The sequence below is a fragment of the Macrotis lagotis genome, chromosome 3 (genome assembly GCF_037893015.1).
Source record: "Macrotis lagotis isolate mMagLag1 chromosome 3, bilby.v1.9.chrom.fasta, whole genome shotgun sequence".
Lineage (NCBI taxonomy): Eukaryota > Metazoa > Chordata > Mammalia > Peramelemorphia > Peramelidae > Macrotis > Macrotis lagotis.
Window position 1 is genome coordinate 145,180,514 of NC_133660.1, and position 22,103 is coordinate 145,202,616.

The following is a 22,103-nucleotide window of genomic DNA, read 5'->3' on the forward strand; positions in this document are numbered from 1 at the left end:
GTACTTACCTAGATCCTTCAAGGTGTGTCCAGGTGTGTCTTCCTCACTGCCCCATCCCCCCCACAAGATCTCCCCTTCCTCTTAAGTTACTCACAACTTTGTCCCTGCCACTTTTAACCATTCATCACATTCTGCTCTGAGCTTAGGCTGACTGGCACACAGGTCACAGAGGTTCCATGCTTGCTGAGAAATTCCTAGGGACTATGCCCATCTCATTCATCTCTAGATCTAACAAACAAGCCAGGACATCAAAGGATTTATACCTGAAAGGAACTTTAGAAAGCATCTCTACCAGAGGCTGGTTCTTAACCTGGAATTCATAAATATTTTTTTAAAAAAACATTTTGAGAAGGATTTACCATAATTGGTTTCCTTTTAACTCCTTTTGTGTTTTACTTTATGCATTTAAAAACATTCTTCTGAGAGGGGTACAAAGATTTCACCAAAGGAATCTGTGACACCAAAAAAAAAAAAATCAAGAACCCTTGGTCTAAACCAACTTGCTCATCAAACAAATGAGGAAACTAAGGCATGGTGAGGGGAAATGACCTGACAAGGAGCTAGAAAGGCTACAGAGTTGGAGGAGATTTTGATGCCAAATCTAACATTCTTTTCACAAAACCCTGCTGTTTCTTGGGGGCAGTCTGCTTTCTGCCTTTCTTTGGATCCCCAGAACTCAGTTCTGGTAAAAAAAAAAAAGTAATTATTAATAATTATTTATTGAGAGATTGGCTGAGAAACAGTAAGAAGGAAAGGCTAGAACAGCTCACCTCTATACTCAGAAAAGGGAACAGACTGTGATTAAAGTGTAGGAAGGAGTAAGGCCTATTTTTTGCAAAAGGGGAAATACCACCCACCATCCATCCTCACAGAGGAGTTTCAATATCACCGCCTCTGATCTTGCAGAATGTCTAAAAAAATGTGCTTTTTTTTCCAAAAAGCAGAAGGATAACTTGTATAGGATAATTCAGAAAGAAAAGTGATGACCATAGTACCCTATAGATGTGAGAAAGATCCCAGAGATCTAATTCAACTGCTTCTATTTGCCAAAAAGAAAATGAGGCCCATGGAGGTCTCATGACTTATCACAGAGGTCATCTAATTCAACTACTTCAGTTTACAAATAATGTTTGTACTCCATTTTTTTTTTTTTTTTAGGTTTTTGCAAGGCAGTGGGGTTAAGTGGCCTGCCCAAGGCCACATAGCTAGGTAATCAAGTGTCTGAGGCTGGATTTGAACTCAGGTCCTCCTGACTCCAGGGCCCATGCTCTATCCACTGCATTGTCCTCCATTTTTTGAAGAAGACCATGACAACAGGGAGGTGATGCCATGACAAGCACATGAATTGAATCTGAGTGAGGGGTGGACTGTGCTAAGTCACCAGTCTCACTTTCTCCTCCGGTCATCTGGTCAGATATGAAGCAGGATGACTGGAGATGGCTCTGGGTGCAAGGCGATCAGGGTTAAGTCACTTGCCAGGGTCACACAGCTAGTAAGAGTTAAGTGTCTGAGGATGGATTCAAACCCCAGTCCTCTTGACTCCAAGGTCAGTGCTCTATCCCCTGTGCTAGATAGTAAGTGGCAATTCAACACCAAATTCAGGATTTTTACCTCTAGTGACCACATGATATAAACTTCTTTAAAAAGGACTGTTTTTAGAAACCCTCCTATTGGCTGCATATTAACCAACTAAGGTACCTCCCAGAAGGGACCCTAGAATCCCATGGAATAAGAGTATCTTAGAGGGGGAAGCTAGGTGGCAAAGTGGATACAGCATTGGCCCTGGAGTCAGGAGAACCTGAGTTCAAATCTAGCCTCAGACACTTAATAATTACCTAGCTGTGAGACCTTGGGCAAGTCACTTAACCCCACTGCCTTGCAAAAACAACAACAACAAAAAAAAAAGAGTATCTTAGAGATCCTCTCTCTCCCTAAAATGTTCCAGTTCTAAATTTGCAATGCTAGGGCCCCATCATCCCCCAGTCCAGTCCCATAAGCAATGATTGAGCACCTAATATATGTTGCATACAGTACCACCAACAGGGAAACACTATTACTGCATCTTCTTTGATCCAGACAACTTCACCTCTTCCAATTCCTTCTAAACCAAACTGTCCTTCTAGCTTTCAAACAAAGCTCCAGGCTGCAGAGATGCACAGACTGGAAAAGAAAATTCAAACGGTGGCCAACACAGCAGGATGCTCCAAAAAGCATTCGAATACTCTCTTAAGCAAAATTATGCAAGTAAAAAGAGATGAAAATAGTTTTCTCCTTCTAATGAATTCCATTTTTAGCAGCACCAAAAGCTCAAGAGTAATGAAGGTAGAGAAGCCTCTTTATTTCTCCAGGGACCCCAGGGCTGTAATGGGGGTGGTACAGTACCAAGGCTCCCCCTCTGCCACTCTGATGTACTTGAGCCTTGACAAAAGGATGATTTCTCTCACCTAAAGTTTCTTTACTCTATCAAGGAATAGGATCAAATGCTACTACTGCCTCCCAGATGGACAGGCTGCAGACATCTGGCCATTGGGAGCTAGCAAGAAACTCCAGTAATTATTTCAATTCAAGAGCTGACTTATCCTCTGCCACATGAGCGCTCAAGTGATCTTTGTCCATAAGAAAAGGCAGAGATCCTGGAGCCAGGTCCTGGAGGTGTAAGGATGCTGAGGGGAGAGACACTGGGCTTACCTTACCATAATAAGGAGACCTAAAAAGTCACAGTTCTCTCCCAAAAATCTGCCTGTATATCTTATACAAGCTTATTAAGTATTTTGGACTGCTCAATTAATGAAATGTGAAGTGGCACTGGACAAAGTTTGAGTCCTGTCCCAAACACTGACTCCCTACTAGCAAGTTAGTAATATCCTCCAAGAGGATCACCATATTCTCAGGATTAAGTCACAGAGTTTTGTCAGTCCTTACTTTTAAAGGTCTCTAGTTAATCAATGAACATTTATGGGGCTGCTGACACAATGAGGTCAGATAGACCCTGCCCTCAAGGAGCTCACAATCTAAGCAGAAGCCAACAAGCTATAAGCCATAAGCAGAATAGACAGCAAATAATTTAAAGAGGGAAGACGCTAGAATTAAGAAGGTTGAGAAAGGATTATTTCAATAGAATAGTAAGCCGATTTAGGGCAAGAACTGTTTGTCTATTTGTCTCCTCTTGCCTTGCAGTTAATGTTTACTGAATTTGTTGAAATTTGACCTGAATATCATTCCTGGCTTTCTATTCTCACAGCCCAACTGACTTACCTCCCTAAATTCAATCTCTTCCTTCTAATTCATTTACCAAATCAGGAGCCCTTAAAAGCAATTTCATCTATCTAAAAACCTTTAATAACTCCCTATTCCTGCTGTAGTAAAATTGAATGAAGTTCCAGCCAGGAGCTGTAGTTCCTTTCCCAGTGCATAAAGGAAACAATAACTTACTGAACTAATTGAAACTGAAATTAAGTGAGTTGAATTCCCACTGCCAAAAGGAGGCAGTCCACCCTCCTCCCCACCTTGGCTTCCAGGGGCTTCCTGAAAATCTGTCCTCATCCCTAATTCCAATACTTGCTGATGCTGTCTCCCACCCCTCTCCATCCTCTGACCTTTTTTCATCCCTACCCTAGAATAAAGGAGGGAAAGAGAAAGGGCCCTTAGCTTTCATCGATTGGAGCCCCTAAGAGCACAGCTAGACCAGAACCAAGACATTCTGATTCCCCGTCCCTGAAACAGGTGCCTCCAACACAACTCCTCTAGAAGCTGAGGATGCAGAAGCATGATGAGCAAGCTGCAGTGGAGACAGGGGGGAAACCCAGAATGTACTGGGTTTACATCGCAGTTCGGCCCAGAAGAAAGGGAAGGAATCATGCATTTACGTTCTGCCTGCTCTATGCCAAACACCATCTTAAGAGCTTCTAAAATATCATCTCATTTGATCCTTATAAGAACCCTGTGAAGACGTTATTGTCCCCGATGTGCAGCTGAAGAAACTGAGGCAAAGAGAGGTTAAGTGGTTTGCCCAGGGCTGCCCAGTTTAGTAATGTGTCTGAGGTCAGATCTGGCCTGGAGTCTTCTGAGATCTGATTCTCCTACGGCACTACCCCTAGCCAACTCTTGAACTTTTTTATGTGACTTTGGGCAAGTCAAGTCACCTCTCTTGAATCCAGTTTCTTCAACTGGATGATGTGAGATTTGGACTACCCAGCCTCAAAGCCCCCAACTCACTTGCTCTAAGATTCTCTAACATGGTTCTTTCTTCCCAGACAGTATCTGGGCTCTGTTTGACCTTATCTGGATATTCTAACTAGAACAGCTCTTCTCTTCCCTTGTTTTCCACCACTTCCCATTCTACTATTCAACCTTATTTTTTAACCTTGCTTCCCCAGGTCAGGGACAGGAAAAGCACTGAACTCAAAAGTCTCTTGATTCCCAATGAAGCTCTACAGATTGTGTGACCTTGGCAAATCACTGAGAGTTTCCCCTTCCATAAAATAAAGGAACCAGATTAGATAATGGCTAAGATCCCTTCCAGATCTCTATCCTATCACAACCTGCTACATAAAACTCTAAATGCTCAAAGATAGCTTATAGACAGAATACCCAAATTAGGGAAAATACACTGAATTTTTGCAGATAAATGATATTTTTGCAAACCAAGGATTCTGGAATGGGAAGGCACTCTAGAAGCCAGGTAGTCCCTCAATTGGTGAACAAGAATCTTCCCTATCATATATCCAGGATAAACATCCAGACTTGACTGGAAGACCTCCAATGAGAAATCCTCCATTCCTGCCTATGACAGGGAATGCACTAACTGTTGGAAAGGTTTACCTAAGTCCAGCTCTTTACAGTGTCCACCTAATTCTACATCTTTATTCTTTCCACCAGTTGCTTCTGGGTCCAAACACAAGTCTGATCTTTCCTCTTTGACATTTTCTTATTTCTATTCAGGTCTGCTTGATCTTTAATTGGCTATAGTTCCAACAAGCTTAGCTCTCCCTTTATTCTGCCCCTTTCTCCTCCTCTGTCAAATAGTTTATCTATAATCTCACTCATAAATGTAAGAAAAGAGGGCTAGTGAAGAATGCCACTAGGAGGCAGTTCAGTATAATGGGAACTAATGGATTTAAGAACTGAGGCCATAGGTTCAATTTCCATCTCTTCCACTAAGTAGTCTCAAACAAGTCACTTCAATTGTTTTGAGTTGAGGATCCTTCATCTATACAATAAAGTTGGACCAGATGGCTTTTGACAGCTAAATCTATCACGGAAAGAGAATGGTTCCTTAGCCTGGTGTTTAATGAAATTCCTGGATGAAGACCTGGATGAAGAATTCCAGGCACATTGACTGGAGTCTTCTTTGTAAGAGGGCAAGGACAAGAATCATGAAGACTTTTGGTTGGGCATGAATGGCTTGCAACAGGGCATCAATGTTTTGCCTGATCACACTAGTGAAGTCACACAATCCATTAATAATGAATTCCAGGCCAGAAAATCTTCTATGAGCAGTATTTTCAAAGGCATGTGTCCCAAGGGCTGTTTTAAAAGACTTTAACTTTCTTAATTTATAAGGTCCAGAGCTAGATGTAATCTTCTAGGTCATCTAGTTCTAACTACACATTTTAATCAGGAGAAAAGATTTCCTGAGAGAAGTGCCAATCACACGGCTCCAAGCAATAGAGTGGGAGTCCCACTCAAGGACTGCATCCAAATAGAGCCTTCCTTGCATGGATCCCAAACCAACATTTTCTCCCCAAAATTGGCCATTACATGAGCCAACTACCTTGACCTGATAAAATTTTTTGTTTGTTTTTTTGTTTTTAAACTAAAGTCTTTTATTGTAAATGTTAATAATTGATACTGGGATAGTACTTTGGGTTTGCACGGTGTTAAATGTTCATGAATTGGATACCAAAGCACAGTAATGGCTAGTATTTATGTAGTGCTTTAAGCTTTTGCAAAACACTTACAAATTATTAACTCATCTGATCTTCACAACAACTCTGGGAGCTAAGTGCAATTAATCTCATTTTACAGTTGAGGAACCTGAAGCAAACTGAGGTGAAGTGATTTGCCTGGGGTCCCATAGCTATAAAGTCAGGTCCTCCTGACTCCACTTCCCACATTCTATCCTTGGTACCACTGAGCCAACTCTCATAACAAAAGAACTTGCACTGGAAGTAGTTAGCTTCAGAGGCCCTGGGTTCAGCTCTAGGCTCTGGCACTTCTTATTCAGTGTCACTGACACTCCTTCATTTTACAGAAGGGGAAACTGAGGCCAAAAGTTAATAACTTAAATCTCTTTGGGACTCAATTTTCCCTTCTTTAAAATGAGGAAGATAGACTAGATGGCCTCTACAGTTCCTTCCAGCTCTCAGTCTATGACTTCATTTGAGTCTTTGCAACAAGTGGGTGAGACCAATACTACAGATTCAGAGATGAGGAAAATGAGACTTGGAAAGGTGATGACTTGTCCTAAGAAATAAAGACATGTTCTCAGAGGCTAGGTGGACACACACAGCTTCCTGATATATACCAAGTTTGTTCAGTCATTTCTCAATCATGCCTGATTCTTCATCATCCCATTTGGGGTTTTCTTGGTAGAGAAGCTGAAGTGATTTGCTATTTCCTTCTCCAGGTTCATTTGACAAATGAAGAAACTGAGGCAAACAGGGTTAAATGACTTGCCCTGGGTCACACAGCTAGTATGTACTGAGGTCAAGTTGGAACTAAGGAAGATGAGTCTTCCTGACTCCAAGTCTGACACTTTATCCACTGTGCCACCTGGCTGTCCTGTTGCTGCCAAACACAGCCCTCTAATCTTTCTACCATGTTCTCTCTCAAAGAGAAAAGCTAGATGAAATTATCTCTAACATCCCTTCAAAATGATCAACATTGAGCAGTTCAATCTCTTATCAGTAGTTTAGAAAAGCAAGAAATAAGCACAAAAATAAAAAAAAACAAGCATTTTGTTCTTATTGTCCACTAAAAAGCTAGCTGAAGAAAATTCCCCACTGATTCTCCTAAACTATTCACTTTGGAAGGAAGGTCAATGGTGAACTGAACCTTCCCAGATGAAAAGGAAAAGTGATTATTTCAGTCACAAACTGAGCATAAGGAGAGAGATAAAGAACGTTGGAAAATCAATATCAACCTACAACCCATGGGCATAAACGGAGCCACTCCTACACAAAGAAAAACTTGATTCAGGGATTTAGACAAGGAAGTTAATTAAAAACCCAGCTCAAATTCAGAAACTAGGAGATCAAAAACAATTTGGTGAAGAACAGACTTTTTTTTCTTTTTTCAGCAGAATTTTTCATCTGTACCTTTTGACTGGCTGTTACTTTAATATAAAGATTATTTTTGAAGTCAATATATACTTACTTGTTTTAAATGAATACAACCATATTCGGTCTCTCACTAAATACCTCATTTTACAGATGAGGAAACTGAGGTCCCAAAGGGTCACCCAAGGTCACATAGAAAGACAGTGACAAAGTCAGCTCCATCTATCTTCTTGCCACTGCAGTTCTCTGTCTCCAACTAACCCACAGGGACTCACCCACTGGGGCACCTACTATCTTCATGATCTCCCCCCTGCCTGGTCTCTTATCAAAATCTGCCCTGAGGAAATGAACAGCAAAAGTTAAAAGGACTGATGTGGTTTAAATGTCTTCTTTCCCAAGCTCGGTTGCTTCAACTCAGAGAATGATCTTGTTGTCAAATTTCCGTTAGCGAGAGAGAGCTGAATTGCTACCATCTTGGGATGGGGAAGATCCTATCTGCAAATCTGCTTGCATGCCGCCCAGCTCATGACAGACACCTGGTTTGTGATATGGTCTTTAAATTTCCTTCCAGTTCTAAAGTCCAGGAAGGTGTTTGATCAATGTGGGTGGGTGTTGTTAGCTCTCAATTGTCCAGGTTGTTTTGGTACAAACAATCTAAAGCCTCCAAAGTCCTTAAGGCTCTACAAACCTGCCTTTCTGGTCTTTACTCTAAAAAATCCAGCCAAACTGGACTTCTTGTGGTTCAATCATTTCAGCTGGGACAGACTCATAGTGGCCCCATTTGGGTTTTTCTTGGCAAAGAGGCTGTAGTGGTTTGTCATTTCCTTCTCCTACTCATTTCTGTTGTAGTTGCTCAGTCATTTCACTCATATCCAACTCTTCATGACCCCATTTGAGTTTTTCTTGTCAAGGATTCTTGAGGGCTTTGCCATTTCCTTTCCCAGATTATTTGTCAGTTGAGGCAAACTGAGGCAAACAGAGCTAAAAGACTTAGTCAATACAGCAAGTAAGTATCTAAGACCAGATTTGAACTCCAGGGTTGCCATTCTATCCACTGTGCCACCTAGCAACCCCTCTTCACGAGATACCTCATCTCAGCCTTTACCCTGGCTAGATTCAAGTCTACAGGTACATAACTCCTGGATTTTTCATGTCCTTCAAACTCTAATCAAAGGAGCCTTCCAACTAAAACCTTTCCTAATTCCTCCAGCTACCAGAACCTTCCCTCTCTTTACAACTACCTTGTACATGTTTTGAATATATTTCATATATGTGATATATACACATATATGCACATGTTTATATATACACATATATAGTTCATATATATGTAAGTGTTGCCTCTCTGAGGGCAGGAATGATTTCATTTTTAGGTGATTAAGCCACAAAAATCAAGGTCAGTGGTATGGCCAGGGGCAAAAGGAACCCCTGTACTGCACAGCCTTTGACACAGGAGAGGGGAGAGAGATAGAAAGGAGCTATGCCAACTCGCTCTTTTTTTTTAAATGTGAAATCTTAAAACTGAAAAGAATCTTAACATTCAAATCTCCTCATTCTGCAAATGTGGAAAGACTCAGAAATGACATATGAAAAGAATAATTTCTGGGGAAAAACAACAACTCTAAAATGGGTGAAAAAAAAGTTGTCATTTATATGACACTTCATTAGCAGTAACTATGCTTAGAGTGTAGTAGGCACAAAATAAATGCTTCTTTTTCTCGAATTTTGTAATTGTAATAATAATAACAAAAACAACAATTATGTCTGGTACATACATATAATAGATGCTTAATAAGTATTTATTATCATCCAACTGTCATTATATAGCCTAAGTAGTAATAACATACAGATATACAGGATCCTTTGAAGGAAGAAGGCACATTTAGCCTAGAGAAGAAACAGCTATAGCGGAACGTAAAAGAAATCTGCAGGTATTAGAAGGGCTGGTGGCCAGGTGCTGGAGAGATGAATTACATTTGTTCACTTGGGCCCTAGAGGGCAGAATCAGGAGCAATGGGGAAAAGTTGTAAAGAGGCAAAGTTAGGCTTGATAAGAGGAAAAACTTAACTGAGCTCTCCAGAAGAGGAATGGGTTGTGTAGGGAAATGTTCCCCCTCCTTGGAACTTTTCAAGGGGAGACCAAATGACCCCTGGAGAAATGAGCCTAGTGGGGTTGTGGACAGATTAGATGAGATAGCTCTGATCAACTTTCACATTTTGTGATTCTATCAAAATAAAATAATAACTGACATTTACATCACACTTGAAGGTTTACAAAGCACACTAGACCTATAAGACAGGCATTTTTTAACAGGTGGGACAAAGGACTTTGGTGTTAGGTTTATTCACCTCTGGTAAAAATCAGCTGTCTCAGTTCTCAATTCTAATGAATTGAAACTATTTATGAAACTAGAATTTTAATTAAATTCCTTTTTAAAAAAAAATCTAACTTCAAATGAAGCAGAAATACAAGGGTTAAGGCCAACTGAATCTAGATCCCCCCCTCAGAAAGAGGTTGTGTTTGGAGTGAGGGGACCTGGGTTCAACCCAGGTCCACTACTTACTACTTATATGACCTTGTTAAACTCAAGGTGTTGGACTCAGGGTATTCTTAAGTTCTTTTCTAGTTCTGTGATCCTATAATTTGCCCATAATCACACCACTAGTGAGCATCTAAGGTAAAGTTCCAAGATAGGTGCTCCCCAATTCCATGTCCCTTCCTTGATACTGGAAGGGTCCTACAACTCATTTCCACCATTGGATGACTAAACTGCTAAGTGCAAGGACCTCCAGGGGAAGTGTCTAGGATTCTGAACTGCTCTGACCAGATGTTCGGAAAAGGGATGATTCCGGTCAGAACGGCTCTCTGCTGGCTCACGACAACTGCACTTGCCCAAACTGTTTTCAAGCAACTGTTTTTTAAGAACTCCATTCCTGATCATAGCCAGCCATCAGACACCATCCATTCTCACTACCTACACCAAGTCCCACACATAGAATATGTTAACCTCAATGGCAAATGATGTCACAGTTCATGTACACTAGAGGACATAGATACTTCCAGGTGATACACCTGTCCTGAAGCAGCTAGTTACATAGAATCATGGGATTCAGAGTTTAGGCCCTCAAAAATCAAGCAGGCCAACTCCTGATTTCACATGTCAGGAAACTGAGGCCCAGAGAAAAGTGCCTTGCCCAAAGTCACTTAGTACAGTAAGAATCCAAATTCAGCTCTCTAAAATACCACCCTGCTCTAATGTACACAAGACTATCTCATGATGCATGAAACCCAAACTAGTAAGAGACAGGAAAGAGGATTACAGATTTAGAGGCAGAAGAGACCCCAGGGCTCAGAGACCTCAGAGAGCATCTTGTCGTAACCTCCCTCACTTTGAAACTGAGATCTGAGTAGATATTAAGTCATGTATTCAAAAACAAAAACATATATTCAACTCCAGTGGCTCTCTCTTATCTCTAAGATCAAATATAAATACTCTTGTCTGTTTTCAAAGGTTTTCATCATGTAGTCCCTTCCTAACTTTCTAGTCTTCTTACCCATTCATTCTATGAATTGTATGATCCAGCCTATGCTAGTCCTTGAAGAAGACCTAGCATCCCCTTTCTCCAGGCACTGGGTGTCTTCTAGGCCTGAATGCTCTCCCTTCCTCACCTCCATTTCTTGGAATTTCTGAGTTCCTTCAAGATTCAGATCAAGTCACTTTTTGCAGAAAGCATTTTTTGCTTCTTGCACCTACTAATGTCATCTCCTCTTATAATGTGCCTACTTTGCATGTATGTATCTCGCAATATATATACTTAAGAGGGCTAGTTGACTCTGAGCAGGGAATCACTTTTCTCTTTGAAAAACAAATACTTATGTTCTTGGACTTAATAAGCACTTGATAAGTGTTTACTGGTTGACTCTAAATCAATTATCAATTAAACTACTATATGAAAACAGTTTACAACCATTTAAGCAACTATCATATAAATAAATATCATGAGGGATTATCATAGATTTAAATTTGGTCTGAATCTAATCCCTTCATGTTAGCCAAGAGCAATAGGAAGAGGCCCAGCCAAAATGTGACCCCAAATCATCTGGTTTCAAATTCAGTATACTTGCCACTATACCACCTTTGTAGTGAGTGAATAGATGGCCACACCCATTCATAAAATAAATCCCAGATTCTACGTCATAGTCACCCTCTAAAATTAAAGCTAACAAGATAATCCAAAGGAAACCTTTCCAGAAGCTTCACAGTGATTCAGGGAGAGTTCAACTCAATAGATCAAGGTACTTTCTATCCCTATATTCCTTAGGAAATAGAAAAGCTAAAACGTAATCAATGAAAAATGAGTGAACTTGGACAGTGTCACCTGTAGTAGCATATTACAAAGATAAAGGTTAGTGAGAAGTGATAGCAAGTTGACCAGATTAGTAAAAGAGCACTAAACTTATCAGGGGTCCCTGACCAGTGTACAGGGCAGTGCTCTGACCAGCTCAGCCAGAGAAAAGCAACTGGGGGGGGGGGGGGGGAAGCAGGGTGCCCATGCTACTGAAGACTATCAATGCAAAACCAGATTAGGCTTCTTCAGTCTGCACCTACCTCTTTTCTCCCTTCCCCCTCTCCAAAGGTGTAGCTCAAGAAAAGGAGAGAAATTTAGGCATGATATAAGGAAATACTCCAGAGGTGAGATGGGTCATGCAGCACCGGTCAGAGAAGAGAATTCAGGACCCTTCCACCTCTGAGATTCTGAACCAATGTCCAATGCATTTTGTAGGTATTATATCCCTATAAGGGAGGATTTAGCATCTCAGGCACATATATCTAGAATCAACCTTAAAGGTCATCCATTTCAATGGACTCATTTTATAGATGGGAAAAACTGAGGCCCAGGAGTTAAAAGATTTCCTCAAGGTCACACTTCTAGAAAATGAAAGTAGGTGATGTGATTCTCTCCTTCCCTCCCAACCCAAACTAGCTTCCACAGCATGGGATAATGCAAATCTCCCCAGAGCTCATCCATTTCTCCTTATCATGCATGACTCCATATTTACCAAGCAAAGTTCTGACCTTATTTCTGTTTCTCAAGTACAGTCTAACCTGCAGTTTTATTTCTCAGCATAAATTAATAAATCAATAATCTGATTTTCAAATCAAGTCTCCCACTAGATTGGATAATGGGAAATCAACTTGACTTTATCAACCTTAAAGGAACTGGTTATAACAAATTAGGCAGCAAGATGGAACAGTACCCAACAGTGGTAGACTTAAGAGTCAGGAAGACATGAGTTCTGTTTGTTTGGTTTTTTTAGGTTTTTGCAAGGCAAATGGGGTTAAGTGGCTTGCCCAAGGCCACACAGCTAGGTAATTATTAAGTGTCTGAGACCGAATTTGAACCCAGGTATTCCTGACTCCAAGGCCGGTGCTTTATCCACTATGCCACCTAGCCGCCCCTGAAGACATGAGTTCTAATCCCAGCTTGAGCACCCCATTACCTGTATAACCCTGGGCAAACAACTTAACCTCTTTCAGTCTCAGTTTCCCCATCTGCAAAAAAGGAAATAATATCACTATATCCCAGGGTTATTGTGGGGACAATGGGATAAATACATAAGGCATTTTGCTAACCTATTTGTTATTGCAATAAAATTGTTTAACTTGAATAGCAGACCCATATCTTAGGTGAACTCTTCAAACTATCTGGAACACAGCTATCTGAACCATCTCACAGGGAACAAAAGGAAGCCTCTGGACCACCAAAATAGATATAAAAAAGTTCATGTGTTTTTTCCTCTAGATAAGGCCTTAAAATCCCCACTAGGAGTCTATTTACTCTTAATTTATAAATAATTCTAATATGGTAATCTGGTTTCTGATCATGGAACAAATTAGAAACTAGAATGGAGGAAAGTAAATAAACAGGGAGGGCTAACAGCCAATACAACTTTAAATCAACAAGGAGAAGTTAAACTATCCTCAAATATACTCTGTAAGAAGGAACCAAACAAACTATGCCAATTAGAGATAAATTTTAAAAATTTAGAGCTTAAAGGGGTAAGTAATAGTACCTTGGAGTTTGGAGGAATTCTCAAAATACAAGTCCACCCTGTTTTATAGATGAGGAAATTGAGCCTCAAAAAGGTCAGAAGATTTAGCCAAAGTAAACAGTTAATAAAAATCACAAAAGTAGGAATCAGAGTAGATCTTTTATCACTTAAATGAGGTGACCTTTCTACTGGAACCCATTGTTTCCTAGTCAAACCAACTCATTCCAGGAGGATTCTGGACAGCTGAGGTTTTGTAGTCTACAAAGCTCAGAAGGAAACAGTCTGACAGTCAGACCCTGACATCTCTTCCACCTGTTAGTTAATCAAAACTCTAAGTGAAGGGCAATATGACACTTTGCTAATTCTCCAGCAAGAATATAATTTACTGTAAAAATTAGGAACCCGTTTGGAATTCCCATCTGAACATCATGTCCTACAACCATATTATCAATGAACAACATTTAAAAGATAAGGAAATATTTATGGCATTTTAAAGTATTCTAAAGCTTTGACCTAGAATGAATTCCATAGCCCTTCAAGGGAAAGCACGGCACATTAAACTGTGGCTTCTGATCGCCATCCTTGGGATTTAGCCAGACCCAGCAGATTTTTGAGATTAACTAGAGGTCTGTTCTGAGAAGTAAAAGACCTCTTCAGGCCTCAGTTTACTCACATGAAAAAGGGAGCAGCTTTTTTCAGGCTCAAAATCCTGTTGGCCACAAAAAAAAATTGACCATCTCAGTGTCTTATGCCCCCAATTAAAACTCTATTTTCAAATCTGGCTTGATTATATGGTCAAATTTATTTCTTTGTGGAGGAAGAACGAAGGAGAGTCGTGGATACAAGCTGTTAGTTTTGACAGATTGAGCCAGAGATGATGGTTCAGCTAAAACCTTCAGAAATCAGAGTGCCTCTAGCTGGTGATGAGGCCAAGAGAAAGGGTTCCAACCACACCTGAGGTGGTGACCAGTTCAAGCATCTTAACGGCTCTTATAACAGTGCACCACTGTGATCACAGGATCTTGGTCTAGTCCCTCAGTTTGAGGGAGAGGCCCAGACCCTCCAAAAATACTCCTAGGGACAGAAGCTCCATAGTTCCCAGCAACATTAGGCAAATGGACAATGACTTCTTCAGTTAAATCTGAACTGTTTCCCTCAAGATACTATTTTTTTTGAATACTCTAAAAGCTGCAACGAACAGGCATTGAATCAACTGATTTAACTGTAAAAAGACTTTCAGATTACTCTAGTCTTTACTTTGAATATATAAGTCTTAACCATGGAGGCAAGAGTGAAAAAGGAGATTTCAGAGTTTCAAATGTGCAATCAGAAATGAAATTCCTGACAGGTCATGTAAAGAATGATAGTCTGCTGGAATTTCCCTCTGGTGGAAAAATGTTCTTTAAAAAAATTTGATACTGTTGAATCTCATACAATTAATAAACCCACAGGTCAGGGAGGAAGGCTTGAAAGTGGTTCAAACTTGAGGGTTTTTAAAACCAGAGGAGTTTTATGTCATAGTGATTTCTTCCTGCTAAGCACAGCAACATGTACAATTGAATTTGGACTCAAAAAAGACCTTAAATGCAAATCCTTGTGTGTTCTTGGACTAGTCATTTGGGGACTTTTCATTTCCTTTTCTGTAAAATACAGAGGGCAGACATCCCTGAGGTCACTTCCCAGATCTAAATCCATGACCTCACCACCAAGAAGTAAGAGTTTCCAAAGAATGTCCAGATTTACAAGAAGTCCGTGAGATCCCTAGTAGTTCAAATCTTAACACAAACATTTTACAAAGACTCAGAGCGTGACTTATGTGGTCCCTCAGCTAGTACTCCTTCAAGATTCTAATCCAGTTCTTAATAAGAACTCAAATAGAATAAGGGTCACAAAAAACTATAGGTGACAAGTCCCTTGGCCACATACTACCTGAAAATCACATATTAGCATTATCTCTGTTCTACTGTATTTTTATCTGGTTCCACAAGGATTGTTGCAGGTTGCCTGTTTGACACCTCTAATCTAAAGGACAATTTTCCTGATCCCTCCAACTTCTATTGCTTTCCTCACCCTAACAACCTTCTATTTATAGTTTGAATTTATTCTATACAAGCTTAGATATGGGCGATGTCTCCCCCAAGGGATGCAAACATTTAAAAAGGAGAAATTATTACATTTTTTCATCTCTATCTTCCCAGCACTGCTACACAGTACGACTTTAACACATGTAGCTATCAGAGCAAGGACCAAGACAAAGTGTCCAGATCAACATCCTGTCATTGCACAGTGTGGGCTCTCAAAGAGAGAAGAGCTGAAAGAGTAAAGAGGCACAAGGTAAGGTTTTCACAAAGTCTTCTCTTCACTCACTGCAAAGCCGCTTCAAAGCTCCAAGGCTTTTAATGCAAACTCTAATGGGCCATTAACTATAATTCTTGTCAAAAGAAGCTACTATAATATCAAAGGCCCCCCTGAGCATCTACAGAAATACTAAGAAAAAAAGAATTTCAGCAGATGCACCTATCTCCTGTACCCCCTGCACCTTTGCATCCTGACCCAAACACTCCTCTTATTTGAGATTGGTGCTTTTACAAAATTGCAAAAAAAGGGGTGACCAAATTTTCAGTTAAGAGGGACCTCAGAGGACATACAGTCTACCTCCCAAGAAGTAATAATCACCTCTCCATCACACCCCAAAACGGGTCACCAAGTCTTTGCTCAAAGCCCTCAAGAAGGAACTCAGTACTCGAGGCAGGCCATTTCACTTTGGGTTTTCAATGGGCTGGGTTTTTTTTTCCCTCTTTATATCTGGCCTAAACTTGTCTCTGTACAAAGTCCAGTCATTGTTGTTTGGTGCTAATCTCCAGACTCCTCTTTATGAATTTAAAAGCTGAAAGAATCCTTGTATCTTTAGAGGTGGAACTTATCTCATGGGCCTTCTAATATACTAGAACTCTTTCAACACATGCAAAACAGAACTTTGCAAATACATATTTGCTAAAATATATATACTTTATATACATATATATATATGTATATTGATAGATAGATAGATAGATATAGCTATATATCAATCACTATACTACTGACCTAAGTGGTCATCCCAGGCTATGCTTGTAGACTTCCGGCAAAGGAAAAGCAACTTTGTCCCAAGGCAACCCAATTCTTCTTTTGGATAGCTCTAATTGTTAGAAAGGTTCCTTAATCAAATCAAATTATTCTCTTTCTAATGTCTAGATACTGCTCCTAACACAAGCTGCTCATCTTCTATATATGAGCTTTCAGATTGTAAAGGTCCTTGGAGACCATCAGAATTACAAAATTTCAGTGTTGGAAGGATATTTTTACCAGGAGTGGTCTTCTAGATTATTATACCTGAAGACCTCGAATGAGGAGGAAGTCATTCCTTTCCATTCCACTATGAGACAGTCATGATAAGTAAGAAGAAATTACCATACTTTGAGAGGATCAAAGATTTTGAGTTGTTAGGAACCTTAATAATTTCTCTAAGGATTTTTAACCTGTGGTCTGAAGAGAGATTTCAATGGCTCTGTAAACTTGAAAGAGGGGAAAAATAATCTTAATTTTCACTAATCTCTTAAGTAAAGTTTAGTATTTCCTTCAATTATGAGTGCTGGTCATAAAGATTCTTTTAAGGGGTCTAAATTCTAAGGTTTCACCAGAATGCCAAAGGGGTCCACAACATACAAAAGTTATGGAACCCCTGATATCATCTAAACTGTTATTTTAGCTGAAGCTGAAGCTAAACTGTTATATAGCTGAAGAAATAGAGACTAAAAGCACAAAGATAATAAGCAGCAAGGCTGAATTTGAACTATCCAGTGCAACAAAACCTCAGAACCACAGAGAGGTCAATTAGCAGTTCCTTTTCTAACAAGTTGAAGTCTATGAGGAAAAAAATTTATTGAATTTATTCTAAAAATAAACAGATGCTCTCCAAATTCATGAACTTTAGGTTACATTAAAATGTTATTTGGTGTATGAGTATGCTGTGTGTTTGTGTGTTTATATAATGAAGAAAGTACTGTTCTCTCATTTTACCCAGCTGGGATTTTATTTCTACAAGCCCTGCCCCCTAGTTAGGTGCTTTGCTCAAGCCAATTGCAGGATTTATTCCAAGAAAAAATTAAAACAGAAATGGTGAGGGGATTGACTGATGTCATAAGAGAAGGTTCAATCTGGAAAGTGAGAAATGATTACTAAAAAGACAAAAGGCATCAATAAAACATATTTCTAGAAATCACACTGACAAACTTTTCCTGAGTACCTACTGGGGCAATGCACTCTACTAAGTTGTTTCTACTCCAAATCATTAATAAGAACAAAAAACATCAATCATTTGCGAAGAACCTACCTCAACCACTGGCTATGCAAAGCAGTGGGCATACAAAGTTTAGTTAAATGTTCACTTCCATTAAGCCTACCAAAGTTAGGCAACACTAACATAGAAAGACAGACTATTATGATTAGTTACTTCATTTAAAAAAACCATTAAGATGTGAGAAAGAAGGCCACTACTAACTGGAAGGAACAGGGGTTTCCTGGAGGAAACCCACTAACTCATCCAAGCAGTAAATTCTGTTTCACATGGGTTAATACATATGCTTAAAATAAAACCTTTCCTACAAGAACCAGAGTCAATCTGGTTTCTCCCCTGTCTACACAATTGGTTTTTTTAAGTGTTTCAACCTTAGCCTCCAGTTTCTATACAAATAAATTACCAGGAATTAGCTGGAAGGCTTTTAAGTGTTTAACTAGGGATAGGGACTGAGACCTGTGATTTCACAGGTATTAGGAGCTTCCTGCAGAGTGAGAAAATTCCTTCTACAAAAACAGATCAGCAAAGTTCCTTTATTTTTATTTTTAAAAAACTCCTTAGTAGTAGGGGGTCTCAAATGACTTACTTAAGGTCACAGAGCTAGAATGTATCAGAGATGCAACCTGAACCCATCTCTTTCTCATTCTAAGATTAAATCCCTTTTCCCTTCCCTCTGTCTCTGGCTTTCTCTCACCTCCACATTTAGGCAACACTGAACTTTCCCTATCAAAGTAAAGTAGAATGGTTATCCTGAAAGGGAGTGGATTCTAAACCTCCAAATAACTGATCATGGAATTCCTACATGATTGAATGGGACTTGGGAGACAAATGAAGAAGCAGAGACTCAGGCTCCCACAGGCTCATATTAAGGAGCAGAGCCAGGATTCCACATCAGCTCTTCTGCTTTTAACCTAGGGTTCTCTCCACACTGAAACACAAAGCCTCCTACGTCCAACAAAGCATACTACTAGCCCTCCCCCTGCTTCCCCCCTGCCCCCACCCAGTTCTTTTTTTTCCCCCCCGAGGTCTCTAGAAAAAACAAAAAACAAAGTAAGACGCGGAAAGAGGAAGTCCCTTAATTGGACTTCCTTCCAGAAAATCAATTATTGGACTAGTGTAGATATTCTTAGAATATACTCGGAGACAGATTCTGAGATGTTTTCTTATGAATACTCAGATTAATCTGTCCATCCCCTACTCCTTTCTCCACCCAAGGGGGAATTTTACAGAGGGCTGAAATCCTTAGATAAGAGGGACAATAAAGATGGTTAACTGATAGCAACCCAAAGTAGTGGAAGAGCGGGGCAGATCACTGACCTTCTCCGGGTCTTGGTATCTTTATCTCTAAAATAAGGGGTTATTCTGGAATAGTCTGTCAAGTCCGGTCCACCTATAGAGCTATAGTTCCCTTCCCCTTTTTTCCTCCTCCCCATCGGTTGAATAGTCCCTGGGGATCTCAGGCAACTCTTAAGAGTTATCTCTTAAAGAACAGACCTATTGCAAACTAAAAAATTCCTAATGCTAGGACTAACACATGATGAAATCAGAGATAATCTGAGAATACTCGGTACCATTAATTTGCTTCCTGAACTATCACTATGAGAGCGGAAGGTGTTATTCCAGACACCTACCCCCACCCCTCAAAATATAACAAATTCAAAATACACCGATAAATCAGAGCCCAATGGGACCTTAGGGATTCGCTAATTTAACCCTTTCACTTTATAGAAAAAGACTGAGACTCAAGGAAGGAAAAAGCGGCTTATTGAAGATCGCAGGTGCACTTCAGCAGCAGCAGCACCCGGCCCCCCGCGGCTGGGATTTGGGGGTGGGGGGACTGTCAGTCTCTCCCTCCAGACCTGATGGAGGAGTGGGTCCCCCGCTACGCTTCACCACTCCTGGCCCCCGAGCCCCCCCTGCGGGAGGAAGTTTCCAGAGCCCCCTCCGCGCTAATCGGAGGTCATCAGAGGATGCGCCTCAGATCTTCACAGCCAACGGGGCCGGGGCCCCGGTCTTCCCTCTCATCGGGGCCGGACCCCCGATCTTCCCTCCCATCGGGGCCGGGGCCCCGATCTTCCCGCCCATCGGGGCTGGGACCCCCCGATCTTCCCTCCCATCGGGGCCGGACCCCCGGTCTGCCCTCCCATCGGGGCCGGGGCCCCGATCTTCCCTCCCATCGGGGCCGGGGCCCCCGGTCTTCCCTCCCATCGGGGCCGGGACAGATCGGGGAGGCGGCTCCTCCGGGCCGGCAGCACGTGCGCGCAGCCCGCTTGGGGGGCGTCCCGGGCCCCTCGCGGGGCGCCGGGCTGCCAGGGCGCCCGGGGGCCGCCCGCCTCCGCTTCCCGTGCCACCCCCTCCCGGAGCGGGCAGCAGTCCCGGCGCGGCCGGGAGGGGCAGAAAGTAAGCGGGGCCCCGGGAGCCGGGTGCCACCCTCGCCGCCGCGCCCTGCTGCATTCGCGAAGGGAGCGCCCCCGCCCGGCCCCGCCCCGGCCCCGCCCCCGGCCCGCCCGGCCCCGCCCCGCCCGGCCCGGCCCCCGCCCGCGTTGGCGCGGCCCGGGCCCGCGGCCGCTGCCCTCCCCGCCCGGGCGTTGTGCGGCGCGCGGCGCCTCAGCCGCGGGGAGCCCCCGCGAGCACACGCCGCGCCCCGCCCCGCCCGGGCGCCCCCCAGCCTGCACCTGCCCGCGTGCCGCCCACGCGCCCCTCCCCCAGCCGCGTCCGCGCTCCGGGGGGCGCACCTGCCCGGCGGGCGGGGCCGCGGGGGGCACCGAACGTCTCCCGCCGAGGGGGCCGCGCCGGCGGGATTCGAATCCCGGGTCCGCATTCAGCGCCAGCCGGGGGGGGGGCTGCCCCCGGAGAGCCCGCGGCGGGGAGGGGCAGCGCCCGCGGCACGTGCGGGCCCGAGCGTGCCATTCGCCACCCCCGAAGTTCTGGCGGCTCGCTACTTTGCCTCCCTCCCACGCGGGCACGGGGCTTCGGACTTCCCGCTCATCGCGTGCGAGGGGAAACGCGGGAGCGACCCAGGGCCTCGGGCCCGAGGCCCCCCGCCCCCGAGTCTGTGCCCGGCGCCCCCGGATGGGCGCTCGGCGACGCGGGGCCGTGCCAGGCCGGGCCCCGCTGCCATCTGCCCGGCGCTCCTCCCGGGCAGCCCAAAGCCTTCCACCCGGGCCAACTGCCTCAGGGGTGCGTTGGAAACGGTTACGGGAGGGCTCCCCCGGAGCATGCTCCCCCGGTGCAACCCGGAGAGGGGAGCCGGAGAGCGCGGGGAGGGCAAGGGGCCCCTCCGGCCCGCAGCCGCCCTCCCCCCACCTCCTAAATCTTAATTTAAATCGGGGGGGGGGGTTCGGTCAAAACTTAGTGACCCGCTCGTTCCGGGGCTCCCCAGCCGCTCCCCGCCCCCTCCTCCCGGGCTCCCCCCGGGGCCCGGGCCACGAATGCCCAAGTTGGTGTCGGGATAGGGGCGCCGAGCCGCTGCCCGCCCGCCTCCCTCCTGGTTCCACATCCAGAACCCAATCTTTTGGCGCCATATTAATGACGTACTAGATTATTTCCACTAGGCAGCGACCTTCGGCATGAAATGACTCCCGAGAACTCCCGAGCAAAGCCGCAGACCCATCAAATATGGCTGTGCAGCTCCGGCCCGCCGGGCCCGGCCGCCTCCGGCGGGGCTGGGCCCGGCCCTGCAGCCGCCGCCGGGGCCGGGGCCGCCGGGGCCGCCGGGGCCGGCTCCCACGCAGCCTCCCCCCGCGCGCTCGCGCGCACACCACACGCCACACGCGGCCCCGGTACCTGCTGCTGCGACGGTGCTGCTCGCCGGTGGGCTCGGAGTTTGGCGGCGAGCGAGCGCGGCTCCCGGCGCCTCATGAGTCCAGGGAGCCGCGGGGTGGGGAGGCGAGCCGGAGAGCGGCTCCTGCACTTGCACTCGCACCCCCGCGCGCACCCATGCACACACGCTCACCCTCGCACACGCACACACACACACACACAACACTCGCGCGCCGAGGCACACTCTCTGACTGACGTTCTACTTGTTATGGAGGAAGGACTCCGGGAATGAAACTCATTTCTGGGTCACCGCTGCCACAGGGGGGAGCACTTTAATCCCTTGCCAAAACTAGGAGGGTGGGGAAGCGGAGGGAAGAGAGGGAGAAGCACCGGAGGGACGCTCCGGCTCCTTTAACCCTCGCCGCTCCCGGTGCAGATGTGGCCGGAGCTCACTGGCTGCCGGAGCTCGCAGGCTGGAGAGCGGCCGAGCGCGCCTCGGGGGGCGGGGGCCGGGCCGCCGGCGGCGCCGTGGCGTCATCGCCTCGGCCTCGTGCCTTCGCGGCGCCTACGGGGGCCACCGAGGCGACCCGAGGCCCCCCAAACGGTGCTCCCCTGCCACGACATTCACCGGCCAGGTGTGTTCCTAGAGCCAGAGACGGGAAGCAGGCTCG

General features: G+C 44.2%; 1 protein-coding gene across 4 annotated transcripts in view; it reads right to left on the reverse strand.

The window, feature by feature from the left end:
• Nucleotides 1-21,886, reverse strand: part of JADE1 (jade family PHD finger 1) — an 81,438-nt gene extending 59,552 nt beyond the window's left edge. Inside the window, exon 1 of one of the 4 annotated variants that reach the window (XM_074229304.1) lies at nucleotides 21,444-21,886. In XM_074229304.1, the coding sequence (XP_074085405.1) occupies nucleotides 21,444-21,531 (88 nt within the window). In that variant the 5' untranslated portion in view covers nucleotides 21,532-21,886. Of the gene's footprint in view, nucleotides 1-8; nucleotides 18,639-21,207; nucleotides 21,358-21,443 lie in introns of those variants that run through there. The other 3 variants (XM_074229299.1, XM_074229300.1, XM_074229301.1) reach the window with 3 other exon arrangements.
• Between the last annotated feature and the right edge of the window lie 217 nt (nucleotides 21,887-22,103).